Below are 22,275 nucleotides of genomic sequence, written 5' to 3'. Positions count from 1 at the left end.
TATACTTGAGATATTGAATTATAAACCTTCATATGCAACTAGCTAAGATTGGAAATTACATCAACATTCCCCCAAAATGTTACATACCTTGTTTGCCTGAATAGAAATCTAACAATACTAAAACAATGCATTTTCCCCAAAATTAAAACAGAATGTTTAAAATGATTTTCTGAATCAAATAGATGTTAAAGGAGGCATTAAAATTTTAACACGCAGGATATTCATAACAAAGGCCTTTTTCAGTCCCTTGATTTTTGAGTTGTAAAAGACAGAACTACTACAGTGTTTCTTCTTTATTTTTAACCACAATGAAGAAAGGCTCCAAAATAAAACTTCCTTAATCTTTGCTATTAAGAAATTAATTCTAGACAAATGATGTCTTAACAATATATGATATCTTACACATTAAGGGGACCAGACCATCTTGGTCATTGGATTTTAGAGGGGAGAGAGAACAAACAAAACAATGAAAACCATGTTGTAGATTTTTTTCGAGGATTAACTTCAAACAAATTAATGCACTGACAATGAGACTGGATGTATTTTAAAAACAACTAGCTGGAAAAAAATTATTTTTTATTCCTTCTATTGACTTAGCTTTACATAAATACATTCCACAGTATAATTTCACCCATTAGCTTGATAAATCATAAAGAACAGAGTATAGTCTCTTCTATCTCTCCTAACCCTGTGATAGAAACACTATATTGGTTTTAAAGATCAAATATGTATATTTTAAAAATCAGATGGTACTGTGCAATTATAAAGTACAATTCAAATTTAAGGCAAAATTATAGTTTTTGTATACTATGAGGGATGGAGCAATCTTTGCCCTTGAAGATACATGAAAGCTTACATTGCCTTTAATTTCTACAAAGTGGGCAAAAATCTCAAACTATCATCACATTGATAAAACTCTCAACCATTAATGAAACCAGGTTTGGCTGTAATGGCTTCTTCTATCTACCTGCCAACTCTGCCAGATACTACAGGGTTTCCCCAAAAGGTGACTTTTCTAAGAATAATTTACTCTTCCCTTTGTGAGCACATAGCTGAAATTTAACTGTATCGACATGAAAACTATACCCATGTTTTCCCTCCAAACAACACTCAAGAGATTTTCTTGGCAAATTGTGGCTAAAATAATGCAAATTTTCCTAATTTCATGCAAAATCTTTCAACATAACTGAAGCTAAAGTCCATCAAGAACTTTAGGCAAAATGGCCATACTTAGAAATGACATTCTAAAGGTTCCCTAATAAATATAGAAGAATTAAGTGTATCAAACAAACATAATAAAACAATGATACGATGTCTTCTGGAACTCAGCTACTAATTCCTTGAAGGGGAAATCTATAGTTATTACCCATAAAGATAGAGTTTTGGAAACCTAATCCATCATCTGGGTAATTCTGAGCTAAACCTTTTACATATAAAAAAATAAATTCCAAAGGAATAGTCCAGAGAAGTCCTTTCTCCTTCCCAGTATAACTATAAAAATCATTACAAATCCCAGAGCAAAATAAAATTCTATTTAAAATACAATCCACTGATTTGTTTATTTAGAGGGTGAAATTATCCTCCTTTTTACTTTGTCAGTACTGTATCCTGTATTTTAAAACTTAAATCACAGTTGTATCAGTTTTACTTATCCTGAATTCAGCTATAAAATTATTTACTATTTTTTACACTGCAATTTTTCCCGAAAACCTAAACACAACAATATATGTAAACTACAAAAATAATTGAATCTCTGTTCCATTCTGCACTTACATTTGGTTTGTCCACAAGACGTACGGATATGTGATGGAACCAAATTATGTTTTCTCTGAAAAGTTCCATTAATTTTTTTAAAAGCCTACATGCTACTAAAAACAAATTCAATAAATCTTACTTTGTGTTTCTAAAAAACATGATCTCTAAAGAGAAATTTAAAATCCCAGAACCAAATGTTAGAAGAAACTGACATTTTTCCCCTAAAGATTTTTTTTAATGCTTTGGCTTGGAGAATATATATTATTCACTTCCATTTTAGGATGGTGTTTACCAAAATATCATAAATACTTAATAGCAAATGTTCCTAGTGCTTGTAGCAAAAGGCAGTAAAATGAAACATAAACCTCAGCTATGAAAGCCCAGGAGTTTTGCTTTGCATTTCATCACTCTCCTTCCCCAAACCCTGTTTAGGATAGCCCAGATTCTAATGATCACCAGAGACAGCACAACTGAATTCCAAACAGAAATATTATGTGCTCTAGTGAAACTATTAATCATTTAAATGGAAAGAACAACAAATGCAGTCAAATAGCCACTAGTTCAAGTTGCCTGACTGATATAATTAACAGATACTATATTTGGAGAAGGGAGTTATCACACATTTCATTCCAAATTTTTATTTTAAATTTCTCCTATAAAACCTATGAAACTTTCAGGATATTAAGGCAGTTAACTCCATAATCAAAGTGTGAACGTGTCTGAAACTTAAAATCTTAAACTTGAAACCACAAACCCAGTCTCACAGAGCCCAACATGCAAGAATTAATACCAAATGTCAGTTACAAACAAAATTCAGATCTTTAGAATTACACTCTTTGCAATACTAAACAAATCTCTTTCTTAACCTCTTTCCTCTAGATAATGACCACCTGCACTGGATATTAAGATTACTTCTTATAGTTTAAAAAAATATAGAAAATTATGAGCCCTTCCTGCTCCCAGGGAAATACTCACAGAATTAATTATTCCTTTAAGAGCCTGAAATCCACCTTTGACAGGGAAAACTTGCTCCTTGGAATCAGCAATTCTCTCAAGCTTTAGAAAGAAGAGGAAGACTTGATTAAGGAATGGCTGATACATACAACAATTTATAAGCTTCATTACATTTCAGTTATGTTCATCTGAAAAATTACTCCACAGGATTAATTTACCAGTGTTCAAGGCCGGGAATTGAAGGTGATGATACTAGTGTTACTCTAAATGTATTACCACAAAATGAATTGAGATCAGTCAGAGTACCTTTAAGTTGACCCCAAGTGCAATTTCACAACAGTGCAGAACTCTAATAGCTGTCAACAGCATAAGACTCAGGAGTCTAAGCCATGCTCATGCAAAAATTTAAATGTAAAATAACTTCGTGAGTGAAACATTTTCAAATATATAAACCCTCAAATCTCAAGAAAAAAATGGTTTTGTAAGAAACATGATCAGACTTCCATTAGATGGACTTCTGAAATTCCTGCATACCTTGAGAGTCAAATTTTAAATAAAATAGAAATTCTAACATTAGAATGACTATATAATATATATATAATAACATTTCATCAGTTGAGTTAAAAAGAAATATGTGTATCATTTCAGGCCAAATGTTTATCTTATATTAGTTTACCAAACCAAACAATTGAGAGATTTAAACTTTCATTTTCAGTAACAAAACCTATTAAAATTCTTACATTATTAAGGTAGAACTCAAAACCTACAGCCACTTCTATAAAAAATCTTTAACAATTGACCAGTGTCACAATGTCATCAGTGAAAAGAATTTGTTAAACTATCCTTAAGACAATTATGTGGTTTAGATTAAAGTTTGCAGATCTCTTGTAACTCACCTGAGCTTGTTCAAAATCAAGGACACCAACACAATAAACACTAGCCCCAAGTGACCTGGATATCTTTGCCTATGGAGATCGAGGAAGGAAAGAGAGAGAAAAAAAGAGAGAGAGGGGAGAGGGAGAAAGTGAATTATTCAAATATCGAGCTATACATTCTGAGACACACAGCAATGTACAGCGGGGTGTAGAGAACAGTCTCAGTTCAATACTCACCTCTTTCTCTGCATATGATGGCACCAGACCGTCCAACTTGCCATCTGTCAGAGCAATTATGATACTGGAGGTTTTCAAGCCTCCTGCTTTCTGAATTTGTTCATTCGCCTGAAAATGAAGAATAATTATCCAACTCACAATTTAATTTTAACTTTTAACCAGCATGTTCCATCAAGCTGAATTTGTAAGTCTGACAAAATCAAAATATTACTGGCTAGCTTTTAAAACAGGGTAATTTGTGTTAACTATTTTATTTGAAATATGCATATATTCACATTACAGAGTAGTTACTATTGGGTTTAAATTATATAGATTTTTAACTGTGACTGCTTAATCTTAATATAACCACAAGAGCACAAGGGAAATGGAAACTTCCTTAAAAAGCAAAATGCCATCTTAGTTTTTCTCATCACCAGAGTAAATAATTTTTTCTACTTGTCTCATCTCTAGAACAACTAAAAGCATTTTAAAAACTTTAAGATAAATATGTAATGAGGTTATTGAGCTTTGCTAGAGGGTCATATTTCACCACAGAATAAGAAAGCATTCTCTCCCATACTTACAAATATAAAAGAACTTACTAGCTTTAGTCCTTCATGGATATATGTCTCTCCTACTGGATTAACATGTTTTAAATCCTCCAAGCCTTTACTGATTTTGCCTCTGAAAGTAATATTAAACATAAGAAAAAATGAGCAAAGAGCAAAGATAACAATAAACACTTCTTGGAAAACATGGCAGTATTGTTAACTAAGTTTTCTTCAGTAGGAAGCAGAGGAAAGAACATGGGCTTTGAAGGCAGACAACTTCCTATACTTTTTGTCATTTTAGTAAGTATTTAATAACTTCTGTATATTATCTACCAAAAATAGGCACTGATGTGCTAACAATGTCTTGAAAAAGCTTAGCATATTCTAGGCCTTCTGAGCTGAGATCAGATATCTTCAATCACTCTTGTTTTCCTAAAAGGAGTAAAACATACCTTCCCTCATCCACAAAAATACAAGAATTGAGTAGCTCAGCTTCAATGACAAAGCATTTCTGAAACACTCACTCCATCTCCCTAAAAGTGGGAAATTTTCCTTGTTATCTGCGAATTGCTAAAGCACATTATTTAGCCCTTACTTACAGAAATTAACATTTTTTCTTACTGTCTCCCGGAGTCGCAGGTCTCATGATTTATCTGCTTTTGTGATACCTTCTCACCCACACAGACACCTGCACATTCCCTTGAACACAGTAGGTACTTAATACATATTTCATGAATGAATGAAAAAATAAGTTGATGGACAGATAGATGGATGAATGCATGGATAGATGGATGAATTAGAAGGTAATGAATTCTTGGAAGAGACACTATGAATGAAAACAATCCAAAACTATAGAATAATTTCTTTCATGAACGAAATTATTGGAATAGACACTATGAATGAAAACAACTAAAAGCTATAGAATAATTTCTTTCATCATGACTAATTCACTATCCCAACTGAGTTTGTCCAAGTGGGGTATGACTACAATATTATTAAGAGCTATTTTATGTGTATGAGTTAAGGGAAGACCCAATTTTTAGAGTTTTTAAAATACAGATTTGAAACCTCCTCGAAAATAAATAAAACCACTTATCTTAAGAGATAAGTAAAATAATGTGGCAAAATTATCCAAACTAAATTCAAAACTTGTTTTATAATCAATTTAAAAGATCAGAAAAGATCTGAAGATACTGTTTTAAGACTTTTTCAATATAAGCAAAAAAAAAAAAAAAAAAAATGCCTTTTTAAACTTGTGAGAATGGATACTACACTTGATCTTAGCCAAAAGGCTGAGAAGTGATAAGAAGTGCATTTTAAAATTCTTGAAATGATAAACTGAATTATAAAATTTTAAATAACACATGAAGGGTACTCACTGAGGATGACAGATGAAGGAGATTAAGTATAAGAAGTATCATCTTAACATCAAGGAACTTACTAGGGCCATCCACAACATTTTATATGTATAGGTATATGTGTGTATACGTTTATATTACATGCTGTTACAAAATGTCGAAAAAATTCAAAACATTTTGTCATGTGGCAATATTGTGTTTCAAATAATTGAAATAAATAATCCGTTTACCAGAGCCTTATACATGCTTTAAAAGTAACTTCTTGATTGTATTTTTATATCGCAATAAAAAATATCACCAGGCAAGTTTTCCATGTCATAAAGTTTCCAGGAAACAGAAGACAATGTTCAAGGTATGACCCTAATCCTTCTCTTTCCTGGTTCACTCATCTCTATTAACTCTTATTAATTGTCTTTTTAAATACTTGGTTTAAAGTCCACCTATTCTGAACCTTTCTTTAAGTTCATGACACTCTTTTTTTCTGAGTCACCTCAAGCTTTCTAGTCATACTCATATTCATGTTTTACCACGATAAAAAAGTTCTCTCCTAAAAACATTCAACTTTCTAATAAATGAACTAATTTAACTTAATTTAAATATTCACTTTTCAACTACACTGAAAGTTTACCTTAGGCTATTACCATGTCTTTTATTTATGATGTATTCCCCTGCTCTGTACTTATTATAATGCCATTTGCAAAGTAAGTGTTCAATAAATTTTTCAATATACCATAAAACAATTATAATTCCAAAGATGATAGCATAAGTTATGTAATTCATAAGCTTGTTTTATCTAAAATATTTATGTTTGATAGCTACAGAAACAACTTGAAATTGATTCTGTCTGAATGCAGATAAAAGTCAAATATTTGGTGCTTCTCAGAAATGAGTGGCAGTGTGTCCTCAAGCATTAATGTTTGCTGCCAAAAAGTGAAATGCAAGTTTACACAAACAGATTTTACATGAGACAGACTTCTCCATTCAGTTCAAATCAGCTCACAATTGCTGCTGAGGCCCAGACAACACCAGCACAAGACTTTAAGCTAAAGGAACTTGCCAAACATGGATTCAAGGGATTTTTTGGTACAGGCAGGTATCTGCTAGCTTATTACACTGGAAGAGAGAGAGCACTTTGTGGTTTTTCTATCCGTACCTATATCTGCACCATAAGATTCCAAGCTTTGCTTAATCCCGTCATTACTTTTGCAGCCAGCTGCATGATCCTAAGAGGAAAGTGCCCCTTTTTCATAGCCAAGAAAAACACATGTGAGTCCTGGCCTTGTACTCCCTTCAGGGTAACTACCTGAAATCTGTCAGCCTCTTATCAATCAACAAGGTGTCACTTTAGAGGAAACAAAGGCCAAAACAATACAGGGAAGACAGATTTCAGACCCTCGAAGAATCCCAAGCAACTGAAAATAAATATTAAGTTTTTCAACTGGTAAACAGTTAACGGGCAAGGAGCAAAATAATGTGGTAGGTTAAAAACAGAAATCATTCATCCACACTGTAATGTCAAAAAAAAAAAAAAAAAAGCCTCTAAATGAAAGCAAGGGAGAAAATGACTAAAATGGTAAGAAGAAGAAGAAAGGTTATGTTATAAAGATAAGTTCAACTCCTCGAATACAACATCTTAGAAGATCAGCTTCACTGAGTTTGGCTTTAAAGTTACGTCTTCAACTACACGGAAAAGCAATATTGAAACTACTTTGTATTTGTTGTGAAGCAGTTGTCAAGGATGTTGCTGTCATGACACGCATCATTCCCTATAACGTCTCAAAGCAGAAATTTCTTTGTCACCCCTAAGTAGTTGCTATGTACTTCCTCTTTTCTGCACTTGACAACCATGCAAACTTATTTCTTGTACTGACTACTGGGGAAGCCCACAGTAAATTTCTTACTCATTCACACAATTCTGTTAAGTTCCTGTGGTTATCATAGTGTTTCATCCCCTTTTCCAAAATCTTAGCACTCTTCTTTTTATATTTTATTAATTTTCTGCAACACTATTAATTTCTATGCAGCCTCAAATACTTTTGTGAAAGAGACAGGAATTGAACAAACGAAATGTTATATTAAAGCCCTGGGGTTTTTTTAATTGAGAATCGGGGCACCAAATTCCATTATCAACTGGAGGGGAAAAGAGGAAGAGAAAGAGGAGACACACAAACACCATATATGTATATGGTGTTTTCCTTGCTTTCATTTAGAGGCTTTATATATATTGGAGACAGGGTTTCACTCTGTCACCCAGGCTGGAGTGCACTGACACAGTCATAGCTCACTGCAACTTCAAATCCCTGGACTCAAGCAACCCTCCCACCTCAGTCTCCCAAATAGCAGAGACTACAGGCATATACCATCACACCAGGCTACTTTTAAATTTTCTGTAGAGATGCAGTCTCACTATATTGCTTAGGCTGGTCTTGAACTCCTGGTCTCAGGCAATCCTCTCATCTTGACCTTCCAAAGTGCTGGAATTACACACTTCAGCCACGATGTCCAGCCTTGGCTAATTTTTTAATGTATGAAATTTTCACTTTCAGCTCTGTTTGTATCTCCCTAATTTCTTTGCTGAGAAGAGCAGGGAAGGGAAGGAGAGGGGAGGAGAGGGGTGAGGAAGGGAAGGGAAAATAGCCACCACAACTGCCATGCACTATACTATATCAGTGACTTTTCTCTGAAACACTTTGGATGTGGAAGGTATGCATGGCATTATAACTAAAATAAAGATAGGCTGAAATCATGGTATCATAAAATAGTTTGCAGAGAATCCTGAATTGACCAACTAACAAGGAAGCCATAATTTTATTTTCAGTATCTCCTAGTTTTTCTTTCTACAATGTGCCTGTACAGTACTTGAACTTTCCAATGCACATCATCTTAACTTTCCAGATTTCAAAGCTCTTTCAGGATTTCAGTCAATGAGTCCATACTCATCTGTTGAGCATCTGTTATATGTGAACACTGTGTTTCTACACAGTGATGTGAGAATTCCTCGCACTCAGTCCAGGAGTCACTCACATAAAGCTCTATAGATGCACTGTGGTTCTCCACCCTGGCTGCACCCTGGAATCATTTGAGGGGATTTTCGAAAACTCTTCTGGACTCTATTTGAAGAGATTCTACTTCATAGGTTTGTGATGGGTCAGGGTTATCACTGGCCTTTGAAAATTCCCCAGAGTATTCTAATGTGCTGCCAGGATTAAGAACCTCGGATCTAACCTAATTTTAAAACTTTCTTGTGTTATGGGAATGCATTTTGCATTACCTATTTTGCCAGTCATTGGTTCTGTGTAAGAGTTTTGGGTAAATAGGATAATCTCTTAAACCATGAATAGTTTCTGGGATGGTATGGATGAAGATGCACATGAGCTTATAGACAGAATAGAGATTAGTTCCAAGCTCAACCTTGTTTCTTCATTTATAAAATAGGAATATAAGTATCTCCCCCATGGGGCCACTGTAAGGACTCATTACAGTATATTGTTATAAATGTACTATTTGGTTATTAGTTATGGTTGTTAATCTCTCACTGTGCCTAATTTATAACTTAAGTTTTATCATAGGTATGTATAGAAAAAATCACCACATATATAGGGTTTGGCACTATCTGTTGTTTCAGGCATCAACTGGGGTTCTTGGAACAGATCTCCTTCAGATAAGGGGAGTCTAGTGTACCCCAAAATTAGTGGTATCAGCAAAATTATTGTTTCTTATGGCACTGTGCATTGAATGAGCAGTTCTCAGGCTTCACATGCCGCCAGTTGAGCCACTGGAATGGCTAGAAGCGGAATGTCTTCGCATGGTTAGCAAGTTGGTGCCAGTGCTGATACTGGCTATTGCCTAGGAGCTCAGCTAGGACTGTTGACCAGAGTCTTGATTCTCCTCCACATGGCTTCTCCACATGGCTAGGTTGGGCTTCTCCCTAGCATGGTGGTTTCAGAGTAGTCAAAGTTTTCACATGGCAGATGGTTTCCAAGAACACGATAGAGGAAACTACCATGCCTTAATAAATCTTAAGCCTGGAACTGAAACTGGCAGTTTCATGTTCATGTCTGCACATTCTACTGATTGAAGTAAATAAATCACAGGCCTAGCCCCAGATTTTAAAAAGTAAAAAGTGTGTATGTGTGTGTGTGTGTACACATGCGTGTGTGTGTGTATTCTATGCTTTATTGGAAGCCACCAAAGAAATAATCTACCACTAAAACAAAAAGACTCACACACTCATGTTGTCAAATGCCAATTTATATAATTGCAGGAATGCCATAGGTATTTATATCCTAAGTAAATTCTTTTCTTTACTCTCAATAGATTATAAGCCAGAGACTTAATGTACTTGAAATAAACAGTAATTCCAAAACAAAATGTAGTAATACATAAGGGTTTTATGATAATTAGCCAGTTACATAACATCCAATTGAAATGTTTCTTTTAGGGTAAAATTTAATAGATTGAGTAGAATATGAAACAAAAATGTTCTCAAGATGTTATTTATGACTATACAAAATTACTAATCATTTATAATTCACTTAGAATTCACTTACAATTGTAATTTATCTGAGATATTGCATATGAAGAATTTAGTAAAATATTTAATATATAGTACCTGCTCAATAAACTTTGATACTTCTATTGTCTCCTTCCATTAATAAACCACAAAATTAACCCAAGTGAGAAAAATAGAGAAAAACTCTATTAAGAGAAATATGTTCATTCACATATATCTGCTCTATTTAACTGTGTTACTATATACTACTGCACTACATACTGCTTAACGGATGAAAATCTAACAAGTAATTTGTTCTCACTGAGTTCCTCAACTTAAAAATTGTTTAAAGGTTTCAAAGAGTGAAAGATTTTTCTAAAGATACACACATTACTAATACATTCTATAATCCTGGGAACTAACGGGTTTTAGCCATATCTTACCATAGTTTATGTAAAAATATGCTTTTGTTTATTTAACATGTCATTCTAATGCCAACGTATGCCAAGGTTTCTGTGGTCCAGAGTCCAAACCAGAGAATCCAAGGTAGCAGTCATAGATCCAGAAATATCTGCTTACAAAATACCCTGTAGAATCCGAATTTTGTCAGAAGTGTTCTCCAATTTGGCCTGCACCTACCAAAGTGTGGTACTCAGTTCACACCTGAAGTTCAGGCCTGCTGCATTTTGCATATTTTTACTCCATTTTCCCACTCACTGCCTTACTAAATCATGAAAAATCGACCCCTACATTTTACCACTTCCATATGCCAGGTCTGTCTCCCAGGCATGAGTAACAGTGTACTTAATTTTCTAGAACATACTCATAAAACAATGTGGGACTTCAGTGAAAGTGACCGCTAACATGTCCATCACTGGAATCTGAGTTACTCCCCTGTCTGGACCCCTCAGGGTTAGCACAAGGCGTGGCCAAAACAAACTTTTCAAAACAGGACTAAATACTTCCCTAATGGAATTTTTTTTTTAGCTAACCCAACTATTGTCTCATCTTTTCACCCCCTCATTAGTTTTTAAGAATAGAATAAATTTAGAGAATGACGATGTTTTTGAGTTGTGACAAATTCTGACAAATGTGAAACCTGGAGAAGGGGAACCTAGAGAGTGTGAGTACAGTGTGGTGGTGAAGCGCTCATGCTCAGAACAGGCCTGGGTGTGAATCCCGGCTCTAGCTGCTTAGCAGTGTCACTTTGAGCATAGCCCTTTGATTTATTTAAACATCTATTCGAATCCTGGCACATCATGATGAAAATAAGGATGGTGTCCACTGATAACTACCCAACCCCATGTTAGCCTTGGCCTCCTTCCTATCTAATCATCAAAACAATAAGAAAAGGAAAATGAAAAACTATAAATGAGAAAAAATTGAAAGGTAGTTGCAGATAGGTGATAGAAGCAAAGAAATAAAAGTGAATTGATAAAGTTATAAATACCCATTGTGTTCTTATGTGTCAGAACCATAGTTAGTCCTTCTCATGCATTATACACGTTTCCTTATCTCAAGATTGCTGTATGGTAGGAATAATTCACTCTTATTAACTGGCCCAGGAACTGGGCAGCAAGAGGTTAAGTAATTTGTCAGAAGTCACATAGCTAGTATGTAGCTCCTATGCCTGTTCCGCCCAAGGTCCAATCCCGGTCTTTTCATTAACAAAAAACCTCAGGACTCTCCATAGTAATGGTTGAATATGCTCTATTCCTGAATGCTTCTTGTTTCCAACCTGTGAATTCCATTTTGATTCCAAGATAGTAACATTAATTTCAGCATTTTTTTATAAATAATATTCTTGTTGAAATAAAATCAAACCACATATATATATAAATTAAAATTGTGAAGGATTTTCCCACCTTCAATATCATACCTAAGACAGTGTCATTGTTAACAATTTGCTGTATGTTCTCTATACTTCTTTTCATGCATTTTCAATCACATACACCCCCCCAACATATGAACAGTTAAGGATTTTGTTTTCCTTTTATTTTATAAAAATAAAGTCATACTGAGTGTCTGCAACTTGCTTTTACACTTAATATATCTCCTATAGATTGTCTTGAAAACATGTATTGATTTCTTAATAACTGCATAGTATTCCATCCTATGTATATGTTCTAATTTATAGTATCATCAATTGATAAGCATTTAGATTGAATACAGTTTTTCACTATTATGTACAATGCTGCAGTATCCGATTTTGTATATAGCCCTACCTTTCCATGCTAATGCTAGTATTTCCGTAGGACCTAGTCCCAAAAAGTAGACTTACTGATAGGAACCTTCTAGACTTTTATAGAAACTACCAAGTTTCCTCAAAAAAGAATGTAGCGATTAATAAGTTACTTACTATATATAAAGAACAATTTTTCCACAAGTAAAATTTTAATTCAGCTTTTAAGAAATTAGAAAAAAAAATTCTAATTAAGAAATTAGAGAAAATTAGAAAAAAAATTCAAATAATAGAAATGTGTATATTGTTCAAAATTAATTAAGTGACTTTTCTATAATTTCCTACAAGTTTGCCTATGGAAGATTTTTTTCCCCCAGTAATTCATTATTGTGCTCAGGTCAAACAAGTACAAGATATTTTCAATTTGGGGGCAAGTGTAATGAAAGGGAGTTGTAAATATTTATAACTGATTTGTAAGAGTAGGAATAAGAAAAATAGCAAATATAAGATTATTTATTATGTGGTATAATCACAAAAAAGACAATCTGTGATGGCAGCCAATAACTAAGGTTCCGAAGTCGTATCAGCTCAATCACTCATTCAACAAATATTTATTGAGCATCTCCTGAGCATCAGGCTCTGTATTGGGATACATGAGGGAACAAGACAAATGAGGATTCCTGCTTTCATGTTTACATTAGAGTCATTAAGATAAAAATAAATTAACTAACAGGACAACTTGAAAATGTGATAACTAAATATAGTATTGTAAGAGATTACTGGGGAGGAGAGGTGGGGTTCCTTTAGACCTGGTGGCCAGGCAAGGCTTCTCAGAAAAGGTGACATGTGAGATGAAACCTAAATGACGAGAATGAGCCGGCTAGGTGCAGATCTACAGCAGAGAAAGGTCTTAATGTGGAAACAAGCTTGGTCTGTTTAGGAAATGGAAAGAAGACCACTTGAGCTAGACTGTGCCACACGATGTTGCAGGAGAGGACTGGCTGGGGCACTAGGATGGGGTGTTTAGGCCTTTGGGAAACACTGGCTTTCCAGTCTAAGTGATTAGATTGTTTTAAGCATGAGAGTGGAATATCTGCTTTAACTTTAAAAGATTATATTATAGCCAATATACTGTTTGCAACTTGTTAACTGTGTGTGCTTGGACAAGCCACTTTTTCATTGTCAGTTTTGATTTCTTCATTTGTGAAGTTGAGGTAATAACAGTATCTATTACATGAAGTTCATACAAGGACTAAGTGAAGCAATGCATGGAAAGTATTTAGCATACTGCCTGGTGCATAATAATTGTTCAATAAATATTTTCAACTAAATCTCTGTTACAGTATTAGCATAATATAGAACTGAGTTTAATTCACTATCCCCAGTTACGCAAAATAATAACTAAAAATACTTTTTTATTAGTCTTGATTCCAAATTCTCTACTATTGAAAGGCTGGGTATTTTCATACTGAATCAACACTTGGCATTTTTCTCTTACCTAACCCTATAATACATCCCTGGGCTATTTATGTGTATGTGTATCCCTCTACTCACACTCACACTAGATTACTTATCTTTGTGGTACCCCAGGTTCCACAGTACTCAATGCATTGAATATAAGATAAGCAAGTCTTTAGGTAGGTGGGTGGGTAGGTGGATGAATGGCCTAACAGACATATGGAGGGTAAAAATAATGAGAGCAAGAGAAAAGAAGGGAGTATTTCAAATTAAAGTATTGAAAAGAATAAGGTTTTTAAGTTATGAGTACATAAAATGCATAACATCATTTCTTGGCATGTTTATTACTTTATTCACACATTTACATAGTACCGGATACCATGCTGAAAGCGTAACAGAAGACACAGCCCTGTGGTATGTATTTACTACCTTCTAATCTTGCTTCATCTCTACTGAGAATCTTTAGCAACACTCTGAGAAACATGAAAGAGCTACTTACTTACCAAGATTGTGAAGAATTATGAGTGCTAGAAACAAAATTGTGAAACCTGCAGTGCTTAACCTTTGGTTTTCTTTGCTTAACCTTTGCTTTCCTCACACACTCTGATCTATTTGTGAGGGTAATTCATGACATCAAGATATTAATAGTTTGTATGTAGAATTCCAACTTCTAGGCTTTGAAACAAAGATTCACAATAGTTGTGGAAACATCTGTTTACTGATCTGCATATAACATGCAAATTGTTTCTTCACACTTAAAAGTGTGTAATGGAAGAAAGGTGACCCTATATCCAAATATAGAGGACCATAGAATCTTGAGAAGTTACTGATTTAATTAAATAACATTAGGAAAACAGCAATATAGAAGAAGAAAATAATGTCCTTTATTGGAGGTTGTTCTATGCTATACAAAGTAACTTTATATGCATTATCTTATTTTGATCTTCACAATAACTCTAAGAAAACATGGCAGATTTTATGTCCTGCACTTCATGGACATAAAAACTGATACACTGGTATACAATTTGCCCCAAGTTTACAAATCAGTCAGTGGCAAAACTGGAACTCTAGCCTAAGCATTCTCAGTGTTATTTTCTGCCACCCCAAACCAATTAAAATGCCACAAATAGTGAAATTTATTAAAACTTAAAGTTTTTATATTTAGGAAGAGACAGAGGAACCAACTATGTATAAAACAATTTGCAAGTAGTGTTATTAAAATTCCTCTTGGAATATTATAAATCCTTTTAAGCAGGGCAATATTTTCTTTATGTAAGCATGATTCTTCTCTGATCATTAAAATACTGTATACTGCCTAGCTCCAGATGATAATAATAGTGATAAAGCCTTTATCTCTTGAAAACTTACATACGAGACTCTGTTCTAAATACTTCACATTCATCAACTTTCATACATGTAACAATTTTATGGGGTAGGTATTACTAGCATCATCATCATCATTGCCATCATTACATGGATGGAAAAAGAAGAGGCATACAGAGGTTAAGCAACTTGTCCTTAACCATTTGGCTAGTAAATTGGAAAGCCAGGATTTACACGCAGGTAGATTCAGTCTAGTGACTCTTAGCTGCAACATTATGCTGCCTCTTGAAAGAAAGGCCTCTTCTGTAACCTATTTCGGTGTCTGCCCTATTAGATTCAACCATTGATGAAAGAAGAATCACTAACGCAAGTTAAAGATTTAAACCTCTTCCATGCATGTCTAAGCAACACCAATCTGGTCACCCAGTGACCTACACTTCATCTTCAAAGTGCTGAGGAACTGTATGCAAAGTGTCTAGCAAAGAACCTGGCACAATGTTTGCAGCTATCAATGACTGAGAGTTTCTACAAGTCTGGCATGGTGCTAAGTGTTTTTCTATATATAGGAATGCCATAAATGTTAAAATGGTTCTTTTTTTTTTTTTTTTTTTTCTTTGGATAGGCTGGATCCAAAGCTGTTTCTTTGGAAATTAAGCTAGGCAATGGAGAAAATTTATTTTCCTAAAGGCAAGAACTGTTAAATCACTGGGTATAGAAAGCTGCCATACATGGGTTGTGGACTACCATGGCTCAGGCTCCTGATGAGATTCACATCCACGCAAGAAAGTAAGGAGGGCCATTATCGTCAGCAAACTAACACATGAACAGAAAACCAAACACAGCATGTTCTTGTAAGTGGGAGCTGAACAAAGAGAACACATGAACACAGGGAGGGGAGCAATGCACACTGGGGCCTGTGGGGGCTGCAGGGGAGAAAGAGCATCAGGATAAATAGCTAATGCATGTGATGGGTTGATAGATGCAGCAAACCAGCACGGCACACATTTACCTATGTAACAAACCTGCATGCCCTGCACATTTTTCCCAGAACTTAAAATTAAAATAAAATAAAAATAAAAAAAGAAAGAAAGGAGAAGTATCAATGGGAAGACAAGATCCTAGGCTGCACTCAGCATCTGCAGAGAGATTTCCTCTCTAGGAAAAGGAAAACTAAAAGCGCAAAGATTAAAATCTTATATGGATAATTTTCTAAATCAATTAAGTGAATTATAAACAAGTTCTCTTCCCCAGTTTCTTTAGGTATCATAATATCTTTCTGGACCTTTTCAAGGGAAAATTTAATTTACAAAAAACTGTTTTCACAGTTAACTTTTCAGAAATTCACATATCATGCAAAACAAAGTATACCAGCTTCCCTTGCTAAAACTACGGTTCGGAGAAATTTTATTTCAAAATAAGAGGAAACCACTCATTCATTCATTCATTCAACAAGAATTTATTGGCCAAAAACTAGCTTACATACTCTGTGTTAAATAAAGTAGACATAAAAATGAAGAATGAAAGCTCCCTCACACTACGGATCCCATTCTTTAAAATATGTCAGTGAGGTGGGGTGTGGTGGCTCACACCTATAATCCCAGCACTTTGGGAGATCAAGGCAGGCAGATCTCTTGAGGTCGGGAGTTCAACATCAGCCTGGTCAATATGGTAAAACCCGTCTCTACTAAAAAAATATAAAAATTGGCCAGGAGTGGTGGCATGTGTCTATAATCCCGGCTACTCGGGAGGCTGAAGGATGAGAATTGCTTGAACCCGGCAGGTGGGGGCTGCAGTGAGCCAAGATAGCACCATTGCACTCCAGCCTGGGCAACAGAATGAGACTCTGTCTCAAACAATAAAAAGAACATAAAATATGTCAATGACTATTTCTAACTTGTCATTGACACTGTTTGAATGACATAGAAATGGTCTTATGAAACACTGTGACATTGGTTTGGAAAAAGACACCTTTTAAAAAGCACTAAGGAGATTACATAGATAGATAGATAGATAGATAGATAGATAGATAGATAGATAGATAGATAGATAGATAGATAATAGAGTTACATTGATATACATATTGATATATCCTAAGTTCCTTTATAAAGGTGAATATATTCAGCATCAGTGGACCTCAGAAAAAGACCAGAAATCCAGGATGCCTGCTGAATCTAGGAAATTATCCAAAAGGATCCATATCTTTATCCCCCTCAATGTTCTTCAAATTCCTGGTTGATTAATATATCTAAACAAGAAAAATGCAGAACTAATTACAGTAACAGAGAGGCCGGGGAAGGTAGGAAGTAGTGAATATACAACTAAGACAGGGATCTAGATTTCACTGCACATTCCACAGCCACTATAAATGATATTGATTTTCAGATTAACTGCTCTTTTATATTACTCATTCCTCCTTTCCCTTCTATTAGAGAACTGAATTGTCTGTGCATCTGCTCGATTCCACTGAGAGGCCTGAATCACCACTTGGAAGTATCAATCACGCCTTTAAAATTCATCTCTACTAAAAGCCTGCAGTGAAACGATAATGCACTAACCTGTCTCCAGTTAATGGCAAAATAATAGTTGCTTGAGAAGAAAACACAATGAAAGATAATCTCATTTCAGGGCTGCAAAATAAGAAAAGAGGCAGTTAAAACATTTTTAAAAAGAAATATTGATACAATACAGATGTATAGTTATGGAGTTTTATTTAAAATTGGTCTCACTGAATGGTCCAGTCTTCTTTTAAATGGCATTCCCTAAGTAAATAGATGAACTCTGCTTAACATTGTTGCATAAGTCATGTTGGATTTAGTCAGTGCTTCCCAGCACTCACATACTCCTCCATGACCCATAAGGACTTGCATTTAGAAAGAGACTAACTGGAAAGATAAATTCTATGCTGATGTAAAATTCTTTCATAGAAAATTTCTCTTCCCTTGGTGTTCTACAACATTTCCTTTAAGGAGGCCAGGCCCTTCAAAGTGATTATGGTTATCAATACTTAGGGCTGGAGAGTACCCAGTTTGACTTAATGACCGTAACTGTGATATGAGTCTATACAAAAGACTCATATCCTGAAGTAAGACTACTTAAAGAGTCATGGAGAATGTGAAAGAAACTGATAAATCACTTTCTGCTTAGGCACTTTTTATTTTCTAAGTCTCAAGCATCCTATTTTCCATTGGCAACAAGTACCCCAGTTAGCTATTTCTTTCAAGTTTTAGGCATTTCTCTCACAGAATGGCTCTTGCTTCTCAGATACTCTCTGCAACTATTACAAGGTCCAAAACTGAAGATATGAAACTAGAATCTATAAACTGAAAACTAGAATGCTCTCAAAGGCTTCTACATGTTATAAAAGTCAGTCTCTTCATTAGTCACCCCTTATTCACTTCCTACAATGTATTGTTAGTAACTGAGCAACTAGGCTTGAGCCAGACAACTGTGTATTATAGAATTCCAACTTAAAAACCAGATCAATGAGTAAGATAAGAGCTTGCTTCTTTACAATGTTGTAGTGATGTGATTCATTGCTTTTGATCAAAATCTACATGACACCCTCTGCACGTTGAAGGATTAAATTAGAAAATTTATAAACAACTGTTTGTTCTGCCTTTGACATTTAAGGATATAGGATCTTGTTTGTTTTTCTTTCCTAGACAGTTTTACCTCAGACCCTGTCCAGAAATGAGTGTTAAACTTGGCTTCTTAAGCAAGGGACTGATGATTGAACATGGACAGGCATACATTTTTATAGGGATAACTTTACTGCTGCCAATAACTGAAAGCAAGGATTGCCTAGGCCTCTACAGATTGTTTGAAGTTACTTGCAACATGACTTTCAAAATGTTTTGATCATCCAAGCCTGTTTTACAGAAAACATTTGGGCTAACAAGACTGAAAGAAGCAATATTTAATGATACAGTTCCTATTCATGTCCTTTCCATTATCTTGATAAACTTGTGTTTGCTCGTTGCATTTTTTCTTTAAAAAAAAAAAAAAAAAAAAGGAAAATAAAGCCTCAAAAGCCTAGTGTCCTGAGGTTATTTTTAAATCAAAGATGCCACTAATTCCTAGTTACCTCTAAATAAGAGAGTAAGCTGGATTTCATACCAGTAATGCTTTTTATAGGAGAGGAAACCAGTCTTTCCTGGTGATGCTTATTGCATATATAGAACAGTTAAATTTTAAACCAACCACACACCCACACATTGTGTAAACACAAGTCGTTGCTTTAAACACACACACAAGTGCCTTTTCTGGTAGTGGGTTATTAACACATGTTCATTTGAAGTTTTCCAACACTTTTTGTTTGTTTTAATGAGGACCTCTATAATGCTAAGAAATGTGTGGAAAGGAAAATATATTATGGATACTATTCGCATAAAATTTATTTTTTAATGTGATAAATTATGAGAAAGCATAACTGAAATTCAAAACAGATGAAAATTCGGAAAGAAAAAGACATTTGAAATAGTATTTGAAGATGCTTCCTCGGAGTCTGAGCCAAGTTCTGGGATCCAGATGAAATAATCCCTCAAGGACTGAAGGGCTGTCCTAATAACACCATGTGTGCAATAACGACCTTGAGGCACTTAAAAGTAACATTTCAGGAAAAGTTTTTCCCATAAAAGGTTTCAGAAAAGGGAAATTCTACACTTTGCTCTACTTCTCCACTGCCTAGAAAAGTAAAATAAGAAAGATACCTCACAAATCTCTCCGCAAGTTGCTGGACGAAATTGTAAATTTCAATCCAGTTATTTGCCACACTCCCAGACCTGAAAGATGAAATTGAACTGATCAGAGAAACAAAACACGGAACTGAAAAGTAAACATGTTGAAATGGTTCCTTCTTCAGTGTCACGAACATGGGGGCACCTGGCCTCTTTGTCAAGCTAAGTAAGGGTATCTGTAGGTGAAACTTTGGTGCTACCGAGTTAAAGAAGTCAGCCCCAGAGCGAGACTCCATCTGAAAAAAAAAAGAAGAAGAAGAAGAAGAAGGAGGAGGAGGAGGAGGAAGAGGAGGAGGAGGAGGAGGAGGAGGAGGAGGAGGAGGAGGAAGAGGAAGAGGAAGAAGAAGAAAGAAGAAGAAGAAGAAGAAGAAGAAGAAGAAGAAGAAGAAGAAGAAGAAGAAGAAGAAGAAGAAGAAGAAGAAGAAGAAGAAGAAGAAGAAGAAGAAGAAGAGGAGGAAGAAGAAGAGGTAGTCAGCTCATTTTCTGGGGGCAATACCTGCCTGCTAATTGTTTACGGTGGAACCCAGCTCTTCAGAGTAAACACAGAAACCTTACTTCGCAGAAATGCAAACCACATTGGGCATGTTAACCCTAGGCTTTTCCTGGCTCCAGTGAAAGCGCTATGATTAGGATAAAACCAGGCAAACTTTAGCCTGCATACGAGCGGGGGTCGAGGAGGTGGGTAAGGACTAAGTGGCCGATGGAGCTGGCCCGCAACAGGCCACATTCCCATTTCCCAAGAGGCCCAAAGACTGGCAAACAGTGAATACCCTAACTCCCCAAAGAGCCAAGTAGCCCGCGGGTCCAATCACTACCCCCCACCCCCCTGATCTCCGCCTACACAGATCCGAAGCGCTAGCCCTTTGGAAGAAGACAGCAACAGGGCACCCCTTCGCGGGTTTCCAACACCACTCCCCGGGGCGCGCACACGCATCTCAGCCTCAGCCCCAGCTGATCCAGTGCAGCCCTCACCAGGAGACCCTGGACGTCCCTCGCACACTCACTTGTCCAGGACGAAGTAGAGATCAAAGGCTCTTCTGCAGGAGGGCTGCTCCTGGGCGCGCAGCAGCCCCCCGGGACCGCTGAGCGCCAAGAGCCACAGCCCGGGGAACAGCCAGCTCCCGAGGCTGCGGGCCCGGGACCGCTCCGCCACCATCCTGCGGCCGGGAGCCTGAGACTCCCTCTCGCTCGCAGTCTCCTCAGCTCGGAGGGTCGCAAAGGTGCCGGGAGTCACTCGGGATGCACTCTGGGGTGGGGGGCGGCGAGCAGCTGAGGCGCCGGCGCCTGCGGCAACGGGACCCACCAGCTGACTGAGTGAGGGAGAGAGGGAGGTCCTGAGAGGACAAAGGCAGTCTCCGCCACCGCCGCAGCTGCCGCCGGAACTCTTGACGAATCCCAGTGGAAGCGCGATCCAGTCCTCCCCCTCCCGATTCCGGAGAGTTCCTGCAGACAATGCGGGCCCACGGCGACAGCTCGCGAGATGAGTTCCTCTCCGGCCTCGGGCCGAGCCTCCAGCGCCCGCCTCGGACCTGGACCTGGAGCTCACCCTGCCCGAAGGGCTGAAGTCCCCCCGCTGCCGTGCGCTTCGGGACAAGGGGTCCCTGGGACGCGGCAACGGCAGAACAAACTGGGAGTGGAGATCTCCTCCCGCTCCCTTCCTCCGGCAACCCCAACTCCCTCCGCACTCCGAAAGTTTCCTCCCGGTGCTGGACTCTGGCACTGTGCTGACGGGCCGTCCCCTTTAGGGGAGGAGGCTAGCTGGCCCTGGGACTCCCGGCTGGAGAGAAGCCACGCCGAGGCCAGGAGCGCGCTCGGGCCAGGTCTAGGCTGCGTGTGTCAGTGTGCGCCCGGGGACGAGGGCGGGGCCCCAGCTGAAGCCTCTGAGCTACACACGCACACTTGTGGGTTTCTGCCGAGTTGAAGATGACTAACGCTTGCCAGATTTGGGAAAAGGAAGAAAGAGTTTAGAAAAACAAAAGTTCTGTAGAAACTAGACATACCCATATATCCTGCAGGCCTGGCCTATTTTAGCAGCTGTGCTAAAACAGCCCCTTTGCGTGGTTTACAAATCCAAGACTAAGGATTCCATGGGAGGTGACGGCCTCCTCACTCCACCCCACCCCCTACAAACACTCTTTATGAACTTCCTCTTTTTTTTCTAAAGAAACCTGCTTAGTTTTGTTTTTTTTTTTTTTTTTTTTTTTTTTTTTTTTTTTTTTTTTTTTTTTTCCTAAAAAAAAGCCAAGCCAAAGAAAGACCAGAGTGGGGAATGGGAGGGTATAGCAAGCCTCTTTGGGAGTGGAAAGTTGTACCTCAAAATATTTCAGCCCACTATCATTCCCTGCAAGCTCCAGTTTTGGAGAATTTCAGCTTTG

The 22,275-nt window shown here is 36.9% G+C and overlaps 1 protein-coding gene and 1 pseudogene across 2 annotated transcripts in view; both read right to left on the bottom strand.

Moving 5' to 3' along the window:
- The window catches only part of ANTXR2 (ANTXR cell adhesion molecule 2), a 157,445-nt gene extending 135,429 nt beyond the window's left edge, over positions 1 to 22,016 (bottom strand). The window contains exons 1-7 of one of the 2 annotated variants that reach the window (XM_030916282.1): positions 21,901 to 22,016; positions 19,874 to 19,945; positions 17,720 to 17,791; positions 4,403 to 4,484; positions 3,822 to 3,929; positions 3,606 to 3,674; positions 2,731 to 2,811 (exon numbers count right to left, since the gene is read on the bottom strand). In XM_030916282.1, the coding sequence (XP_030772142.1) occupies positions 2,731 to 2,811; positions 3,606 to 3,674; positions 3,822 to 3,929; positions 4,403 to 4,484; positions 17,720 to 17,784 (405 nt within the window). In that variant the 5' untranslated portion in view covers positions 17,785 to 17,791; positions 19,874 to 19,945; positions 21,901 to 22,016. Of the gene's footprint in view, positions 1 to 2,730; positions 2,812 to 3,605; positions 3,675 to 3,821; positions 3,930 to 4,402; positions 4,485 to 17,719; positions 17,792 to 19,873; positions 19,946 to 20,904; positions 21,825 to 21,900 lie in introns of those variants that run through there. The other variant, XM_010354122.2, reaches the window with a different exon arrangement.
- LOC115896303 lies at positions 5,552 to 5,655 on the bottom strand (annotated as a pseudogene).
- Positions 22,017 to 22,275: the final 259 nt, after the last annotated feature.

Source organism: Rhinopithecus roxellana, chromosome 2 (assembly GCF_007565055.1).
Source record: "Rhinopithecus roxellana isolate Shanxi Qingling chromosome 2, ASM756505v1, whole genome shotgun sequence".
Taxonomy (NCBI): Eukaryota; Metazoa; Chordata; class Mammalia; order Primates; family Cercopithecidae; genus Rhinopithecus; species Rhinopithecus roxellana.
Note: the sequence above shows the minus strand (reverse complement) of the source record. Positions and strands in the feature narration are given on the sequence as shown.